Source organism: Palaemon carinicauda, chromosome 5 (genome assembly GCF_036898095.1).
Source record: "Palaemon carinicauda isolate YSFRI2023 chromosome 5, ASM3689809v2, whole genome shotgun sequence".
In the NCBI taxonomy this organism is placed as follows: Eukaryota; Metazoa; Arthropoda; class Malacostraca; order Decapoda; family Palaemonidae; genus Palaemon; species Palaemon carinicauda.
The window spans coordinates 110,467,960-110,477,959 of record NC_090729.1 but is presented as its reverse complement, the minus strand read 5'-3'; the positions used below and the strand labels follow the sequence as shown (position 1 = coordinate 110,477,959).

At 34.2% G+C, this 10,000-nt stretch overlaps 1 protein-coding gene across 2 annotated transcripts in view; it reads left to right on the top strand.

Annotated features, from left to right (window-relative positions):
• LOC137641392 (uncharacterized) overlaps positions 1 to 10,000 on the top strand; it is a 307,472-nt gene that overhangs the window by 275,928 nt on the left and 21,544 nt on the right. Inside the window, exons 2-3 of one of the 2 annotated variants that reach the window (XM_068373912.1) lie at positions 1,913 to 3,285; positions 3,748 to 4,212. In XM_068373912.1, coding sequence (XP_068230013.1) covers positions 4,102 to 4,212 — 111 coding nt within the window. In that variant the 5' untranslated portion in view covers positions 1,913 to 3,285; positions 3,748 to 4,101. Of the gene's footprint in view, positions 1 to 1,912; positions 3,286 to 3,685; positions 4,213 to 10,000 lie in introns of those variants that run through there. The other variant, XM_068373911.1, reaches the window with a different exon arrangement.

Here is a 10,000-nt window from a genome sequence, read left to right as displayed (position 1 = left end):
CCTCCACGGCAGCTTATTTCTCGACCTTTTGCTTGACCTTAACCTTGACCTATAACCTTGAGATGTATTAATTGGCATGGATTTTCATACACTCCAATATGAACCAAGTTTGAAGTCTCTATGATAACGATGTCCAAACTTGTGGCTGATATGCGTGAATTGGACATTTTGCTTGACCGTGACCTTGACCTTTCAAAATTTTATCAATTCCAGCTTTTTACATAACAGTGAATCCCTGCAAGTTTCATTAGTCAACGATTGAAATTGTCGCCAGGAAGCTGTTCACAAACAAACACACGAACGTGGTAAAACATAACCTCCTTCCATCTTCGTAGGCGAAGGTAATTAACCAGACCAAATTCATAAACAAGACATCAACGTTACAAAGAGAAAAGTAAATAATTAAGATATAAAAAAATCCCGTCCCTTCGTAAATCTCATCCATAAGCAAGAGATACACTCGCGCGGTAAGTAAAGGCAAATAAAAAAAAACACCCTTTTACTTTCCATCATATGCTCTTGTTTACCAGAAGACGCTAAGCAAATAGTGCGAGACTCCCACCGACGTCCATCTGCATATATTTACATGCTCAAAGCGATGCTCCATCGAGTGTTACAGGCATCCACGTTCAAACGGTTCATTTTAACAGCATGTACTGAGGCGACCGTTGGCCTCTTGGTCGTCCTGGTAACAGTTAGCCAAAGTCTTTTTATGGTAAGGGATAAATTGAAGAGTAATTTCTCCTTCTTATCGTTGGGTAAACTATGATAAGAGGAAGATGCGAAAGTGGAACTTGGTAGTTTTAAGTCATAATTGTCTGTAAAGTGTGATAGTTAAAATACATTGCCTATATGAGCTGGTTAAAATAGTTTCCCCCTATATCAAGTATTTACTATATATATATAGATATATATATATATATATATATATATATATATATATATATATATATATATACTGTATATATATATATATATATATATATATATAATATGTATATATGTATATATATACATATATACAATATATATATATATACATATATTTTTATATATATACATATATTTATATATACATACATATACATATACATATATTTATATATATATATGTATACTGTATATATATATATATATATATATATATATATATATATATATATATATATACAGTATATCCCCATGAGCCATTTCCCTCTCTGGGGAGTTTGGTGTCAAAGGGATAGAGCTCCTTCCGGTCCTCGCATAATTAGGGGCGAAATTAATAGCTCGTGTCCTGTTCTCAGCCAAAGCTGATACACATTCACAGCCTAATCTACTGGCACACTGCTGGTAGTGATCAAAGGTTTAAAGGCCTCTCATGAATGGAAGAGTCAAGGGACAGTGACATTCCCTATAAAGCAGGACAATGCCCTAGAGACTGACCACATACATATGATCAGTATCCAAGCCCCCTCTCCCCCCAAGCTAAGACCAAGGAGTGTCAGGCAACGGTTGCTGATGACTTAGCAGATAGGTCTATACACTCCCCCAAAACCCCCGTCCTTAGCTAACAAGGATGGTGCTGTTAAAGAGACCAAAGGAACTAACGAGTTTGAGCAGGACTCGAACCCAAGTCTGACGATCACAAGTCAAGGACATTACCACATAGGCCACCACAAACCATGGAATTTACAAATGGAACCACATTATCTACAATAAAACAACTGCTTGTTTATGCAAAGAAAATTTACATATTTTCTTCATTTATTTCACATTTTATTTTCAGTAATTTATTCAAATCATAACTATAAATCTATGAAACAACTTGATACTGACCAGGGAGTTTTATAAGAATGAGAATAACATTAAAATTCCTAAAGTGTGATAAAAGGATATATCTTTTAACGATTTTTTTCAATTTCCTTTACAGATCTGGAGAGGAACAAGCGTAGCCACGAGGCCTCAAGTCCCCATTTAACCAGAGACAAAATTACACAAGAGACGGAAACTGTTGAGTAACGAGACGCAATGCCTGTAAACACAAGCAAATCAAGAAGACTAAGATGCTTTATCAAAATACAACTAAGCTCGTAGAAAGATGTAGACATTTAGTCAGTACATAATCCTATGAAGTTCATACAACAACGAATATCCACAACATTTCTCTACTAAAATATCTGGAAGTTACGATTTAAAGATTATGCTGTGCAGAGTTGTGAATTACTTTATCTTTGATGTAATTATGTCATATAATTTGATATCTAAGTTATGGTAATAGAATCGTATAATTGATGTGCTTCATTAAAGGCTGATTACGAAGGTGATTATACACTACTATGCAATAGAAACACGAAGTGAAGTGAACTTAAGACTACAAAATTGTAATGTACACTAAAATTAAAATCATCAAAAAGTTACGTGAAAATTTTGCTAGTCTTAAATAAAGATAAAAAAAAAACACAGTCCATAAAATTAAATTATAAAGATATTAATGAATGTGAAATTCTAGTGTGAAATAATTTAAACTCAGATTATTTTAGTGTGAAATAATTCAAACTCAAATTATTTTGGTGTGAAATAATTTAAACTCAAATTATTTCAGTGTGAAATAATTCAAACTCAAATTATTTTAGTGTAAAATAGTCTAAACTCAAATTATTTAAGTGTGAAGTAATTTAAACTCAAATGATTTGTGTGAAATCATTCAAGCTTAAATTATTGTGGTGAAATAATCTAAACTAAAACTATTTTAGTGTGAAATAATCTAAACTCAAAATTTTCCCCCCCTGTGAAAGTGCCTACTTCGCTCACAAAAATCCCCTTCCGCCAGTGACTTCTTTTTGCCCAAAAAGTGACAAGACAAGAAACGACAGAGTCAAGAGAGGGGAGTGTCAGTCAGTGGACACTACTCTGAAAAAATAAATGAGCCAAAATTCCCCTCGTTGGAAAAATATTGAACGAGAGGGTTTAGAATAACACCCGAGGGATATTCCCGCTACGAGAAGAAGAGAAGAGGAAGGAAGAAGAGGAAGGAAGACGAAAGGAGAAGTGGAGTGGTGAGAGAATTAACATCTGTTAAGAAAATGCTTCCCCTCTTATTCCTTTAACTGGAGGGAAACCAAGGGGAAAGTTAGAGGAAAACTAAGAGATAGTTGGAGGAAAACCAAGGTGAAAGTTGGAGGAAATCAAGAGGAAAGTTGGAGGAAACCCAAGGGGAAAGTTAGAGGAAATCAAGAGGAAAGTTGGAGGAAAACCAAGGGGAAAGTTGTAAGAAAACCAAGAGAAAGTTGGAGGAAAACCAAGGTGAAAGTTGGAGGAAATCAAGAGGAAAGTTGGAGGAAAACCAAGGGGAAAGTTAGAGGAAAACCCAGGAGAAAATTGGAGGAAAACCAAGGGGAAAGTTAGAGGAAAACCCAGGAGAAAATTGGAGGAAAACCAAGGGGAAAGTTAGAGGAAAACCCAGGAGAAAATTGGAGGAAAACCAAGGGTAAACTTACAGGTAAAACCAAGGGGAAACTTGGAGGAAAACAAAGGGGCAACGTAGAGGAAACCCAAGGGGAAAGTTCAAGGAAACCAAAGGGAAAGTTGGAGGAAAACCAAGGGTAAACTTACAGGTAAAACCAAGTGGAAAATTGGAGGAAAACCAAGGGGAAAGTTGGAGGAAAACCAAGGGTAAACTTACAGGTAAAACCAAGTGGAAAATTGGAGGAAAACCAAGGGGAAAGTTGGAGGAAAACCAAGGGTAAACTTACAGGTAAAACCAAGTGGAAAATTGGAGGAAAACCAAGGGGAAAGTTGGAGGAACTCGTGGCGAGTTGAAAATCTCAGGGCATCCTCACCCCCCGCTGCGATACAAGCCACGTTTTGCAGAGCTACGTAAACTTTAATAAATACTCAAACCTGTTTCCCATAAATACTCACCCCTTGTTAAAACACTCATTTTAATCCAAAAACATCACCAAACGGTTGGCTACGAAAATAAACATACATCTAATAGTGAAAATATGTAATTAAAACTAAAGAAAAATTACATATACAAGTTAATGGTATATTCTGAATATAAAAATTGCTTTAAAATAGTGAATTATTGTGACAAACCCAGTCAAGAGATATAGAAAAATGGTGAACTACGCGAAGAGGAATGGAGCGGTACCGCTCATAGTGACGATGGTCCTTTTAGCGGTGATTCATCGCACATCTGCAGATCTCGCTACTTTAATTCGAAATTCCGTGAGTATAACGTCAATCTTACAGCTGGACCTCTGGCATTAAACCCCTTCCGTTCATAGATTTAGATGTGTACTATAAATCGAAGTTTCTCTCTCTCTCTCTCTCTCTCTCTCTCTCTCTCTCTCTCTCTCTCTCTCTCTCTCTCTCTCTCTCTCTCTTTCCATATATATATATATATATAATATATATATATATATATATATATATATATATATATATATATATATAATCCTTCATGTTAAATGGCTATAAAAAAGCTAGATAAGGAAACTGATAGACATGAAAATTCTCTCTCTCTCTCTCTCTCTCTCTCTCTCTCTCTCTCTCTCTCTCTCTCTCTCTCTCTCTCTCTCTCTCTCTATATATATATATATATATATATATATATATACACAGTATATTCTCCATGTCATTTCAATTTCTCTCTTTCACTCCCTATACCTATAATATGGTTTTGGTTGTTAATGAAAAACCTTGGATGTTAAGAATTTAGTTTATCTATTTCAGACAAAGAAATTATCTACAATAATTTGATCATTCTCTTTTAATTCCAAATACGGGAATATTTTTTAAAGGCAAATTCGACTCACAGCCACATTCATTTTTGTGTTACCAAACAAAATGCAAAGCTGGTCAGGAATAATAATAATAATAATAATAATAATAATAATAATAATAATAATAATAATAATAATAATAATAATAATAATAACTCGAAAAGCCCTCTGAGAGTGCAGACCTCCGCCACGGCAGCGTATTTCTCGACACCAACCCGCCTTTCCCAGAATCAATCTACGACCGTAGGCGTATTATTTTTTAAGTCTGTGTGACAACCATGTGCCAGCTTGGGGTTAAGGTTAGGGTCAATTCGGTCCATCTTTTGCTCGACCTTAACCTTCACCTTTGACCTAGGATGCTATGACTTTCAAAATTGAATCACTTCCACGTCTCAACATAACAATTAATCCCTGGAAGTTTCACTACTTTTGAGCAAAATTGTGGCCGGGAAGTTTTTCATAAACAAACAAACAAACGGACAAACGGAGGGGAAAACATAACCTCCTTCCAACTTCGTTGGCGGAGGTAATAATAATAATAATAATAATAATAATAATAATAATAATAATAATAATAATAATAATAACTTGACTAAGGAAAGACATGCTGGCATAATAATAAATGCTAAGCATACACCATCAGGTAACAGATTATTATAGTTCATGCATATGCACGATTAAACCATAAGGAATTCATAATAACCATACGAGCAATATGTCCCTCCCCTCGAAGGCCGTTCATACCAAAGATATATCACCTTTCTCGTACAAGAAATCCACAGACACCACCGGTAATTTGAATACCAGACATTCCTTCGTGGGGCATAAGGAAACAGACACAAATGGTCTCGGACGCCACCAACAAAGGTAAAGATGTATCTATGTCCAAATTTATCCCTGATGGTTACACACGCAAATACCGAGAGTCAAAAAGTTTTAAGAATATTAATCACTCCTGCAGATTATCTGCCATTCTTCTTCTTCTTCGTCTATTAGCGTGTTTTTTTTTTTTTTTTCATTCGTATGGGGTAACACGGTTGCCTTCTTTTGAAGGACTTTGCTTTGGCGTTGGGGTGGACCGTAGTCCCGACCGGCTGCCCTGCCTGTCATCGCGTATGTTTGTCTGCCATTCATGGTAAAAGTAAAAGAAAACAATTCAGACAAAAGACCAAAAATAGCAATGAAAGTCTATAAACTCTATAAACAGTTATCAATATGGAAATCTTTATGGATACAGTAACATGACAATTGCCATGACATAATAGAAACTCAAATCGTCTCTGCACCATTAAGGAAACTGAGATTAAAACCACGTGTTCTAAATAGGGAATGCGCTTAAAACATTCAGATCGGGAATTAAAAGCGTATTTAACAAAGAACTCTCGTCTAAGATACATTAGGCTATACGTTATACCTGGTTAAAAAAAAAAAAAAAAAATTAACGTCTCATATAAAAAAAGGCTGTAAAATAATTCATAATAGTCCATCAAGTAAGGCCGGCATTGTATAAAGAAACTATCATGAAACACATTTTGAGCCCTATAACATTAGTCCCTTGCTTTGATTTAAAAGCAAAGGCATACAGCTAAAGTAATGAATTGTGAACCACGAAGATATCTGGAAATTAACCATTATCTAAATAAACACCCATATGGATTTATTATTATCATTATTATTATTATTATTATTATTATTATTATTATTATTATTATTATTACTTGCCAAGCTACAGCCCTAGTTGGAAAAGCAGGATGCTATAAGTCCAAGGGCTCTAACAGGGAAAATGGCCCGGTGAGGAAAGGAAATAAGCTAAAAGCGAAGTAATTAACAATTAAAATAAAATATTTTAAAAACAGTAGCAGCATTAAAATAGATCTTTCATAAATAAACTATAAAAACTTCAAAGAAAACATGGGGGAGAGAAATAAGATAGAATAGTGTGCCCGAGTGTACCCTCAAGTAGGAGAACTCTCTTGACAAGCTTGAAGCCCAGACACAACACTATCTGCAACATACGAAGCAACCGTCTTAAAACTAAATAAAAACAACTTAGTTTCACAAAAGCATTTGACAAGTTTTGGCACAAAGGTCTTCAGTACAAAGAAAGGCATCGAGACTTACCATATCCAGAGATAAAAACAATAAAAACATGAAAAAATACTGTTTCAAGCAGGATAACCCCAGAATGCAATTTTCTCATAAGCGATTTTTGACAAATTAACCAAATCTACCAGTATTCCGAGATATTTTTCTAGGTCAGATTATGATACGATGTAGTCCATTGGTTAAGAACAAATAGAACAAGTTTCATCCCATTTTCCAAACATGAAGATATTTAATTAACTTTAACCCAAACACGTAAATAAGTTGGTCAGGCGTTCCAGCACAGCCTCTTTCTCCAAAAACTCTACACAGCTGGGGTCGTTTCACAATAATTTAATCTGCCTCACTGAATTAGGAACCTGGTGATTATCGACCGAAGTGATTGAAATGCTTATATAGTATTTGTAATTTTTTTCACTATACACACGTTTCCTTTTGGATTAGTAGTCTTTTATTTACTCCGCTAGTCTTTTTAGGTAGGGCTACTAAGCATATTCCCTTTCCCTTGACCCCAGCTATGACTAATACCCATTCACTACTAGGTGGATATGCTGGAGACAGCCAGTATCGAACTCGGAACCCAAAATTGTCAGTACTCCCTGGCCAGAGTGCCACTTAGCCCATCGCTAGCTCACAAGGGTTGCAGTGGATTTCATATAATACCTGAGCAGGGATTGAACTCCGGATCACAGTTGCTTGTGATATCACTTAATTACTCGGACCAATTACACACCACACACACACACACATACACACACATATATATATATATATATATATATATATATATATATATATATATATATGTATATATATATATATATATATATATATATATATATATATATATATTTCAAACCATTGTTCTCTAGTCTTGGGTAGTGCCATAGCCTCTGTACCATGGTCTTTCACTGTCTTGGGTTAGAGTTCTCTTGCTTGAGGGTACACTCGGGCACGCTGTTCTGTCTTTTTTCTCTTCTTGTTTTGTTAAAGTTTTTAATAGTTTATATAGGAAATATTTATTCTAATGTTATTACTGTTCTTAAAATATTTCATTTTAAGCATTAATTACTTCTCTTATTTCATTGTTTCCTTTCCTCACTGGGCTATTTTCCCTGTTGGAGCCTCTGGGCTTATAGCATCTTGCTTTTCCAACTAGGGTTGTAGCTTAGCAAGTAATATATATATATATATATATATATATATATATATATATATATATATATATATATATATATATATATATATATATATAATGGACCATCTAGTACAAGGTTGTGACTTGGGAGACCATTCCCCGAGACGGTACAAGTAAGATAACACATCACAGTTGCACGTTGAAGTAAAAGTCAGAAGTAGATGGGCATTAAGATCGAAAGGGAAGTGTAGCAATGGCGGGTAAATAAAGTACTGAGGAGTATGCACAGCTAGTAATGCCTTCAGTACATGTTATGAACAATACCATGTTGTTTTAATATTGTTACTGTTCTTGAACTATTTTATTTTAATTGTTCATTACGTCTCTTGTAGCTTATTCATTTCCTTATTTCCTTTCCTCACTGGGTTACTTTCCCCGTTGGAGCCCTTGGGCTTATAGCATCTTGCTTTTCCAACCAGGGTTGTAGCTTAGCAAGCAACAATAATAATAATAATAATAATAATAATAATAATAATAATAATAATAATAATAATACCAGGAGAAACATTCCTACATCTGCATTACGATTCATCTCAAAATCTAATTGCCTCTTTTCAGCCCATCGAGAAACTCATAAAAAAAATGGTTGAAATTCTTTAGAAACTTTCATTACCTCTAGTCTAGTGGATGTCAGACATACGAGGGATAATGTATCTCACATTTAACTTTATTGCGGATGTAATTGCCAGCATAAGAGAAATTACCTCGGGAGTATGTCCTACACTTCATTTTCATCTTCATTTACAGTATATACTTAGTTACCGTATAGACCAACACTGCAATTATTTTAGGTTTGACATCCTTTCCTGTTCTCTAACTGCGTGGATTTACAATTTGTTTTATTATAATTCATAGTATTTCTCCATCCGATTCTCTCCACTTTTACATTTATCTCTATCTCTATATCTCTCTCTCTCTTTTTTTTAATTGTATTAAAGTTTGTGGGTATTATAAAGTACAGCAAACAGATGGATTCTTTTCTTCATTTGAGGCGAAGTGTTTCTGTGTTGTATTTGATGACCAATCAATATTTTTCTCAGTTGGAGAGTTGTGATAAAAAGGCTTATTAATTCCATATGACTTATGAGTAAATGGCTTTCTCTATTCAATACACAGATATCTAGTTATGTCATATCCCTATCATTTATTGTTAATTTATTCTCATCATTTATTTATTTGCTTATTTCCTTTCCTCACTGGGCTATTTTCCCTATTGGAGCCCTTGGGCTTATAGCATCTTGCTTTTCCAACTAGGGTTGTAGCTTGGCTAGTAATAATAATAATAATAATAATAATAATAATAATAATAATAATAGTAATAATAATATCATATATCTCCATCTATAAATTTTCTTTTGCTCTGCAAACTTATCTGAAAACAAACAAACACAAGAGCGCTCTGATCTCTCACAAAACAACTAGCCTAATACGTCAGCATCAACAAATACTTGATATATTTAAGACTTCATTGTCTGTTTATAATACAGATGATTATCTCTATTAACATAGTTATATTTCCCGATTAAGTTGAAATAATATTACCTTTGAACTTCCTATTCAATCAGAAATTAATACATTTCCATAACGAAAAGTTATTTAAGCGCAGGGCAAGAAAGATAGTATTATAAAAATCATTGTAATTATTCACTCCTATCAACACCCTTCACAATTATCATCATAAAAAACTATCTTTCTCAAGTTTGTTTGTTAACTTTAGACATATATTCTATAATGCCGGGTTAGTGTCTACTGTACAATCATGAAATAACATTCAAGTGACACTAATCTTCTTAGCTAATATTTTAATGTCATATTGTTCTTAAACTTCTCTTGAGGTATTTCCTTTCCTGACTTGGCTATTTTCCCTGTTGGAAACGTTGAGCTTATAGTATCCTGCTTTTCCAACTAGGGTTGTAGCTTAGCAAGTAAT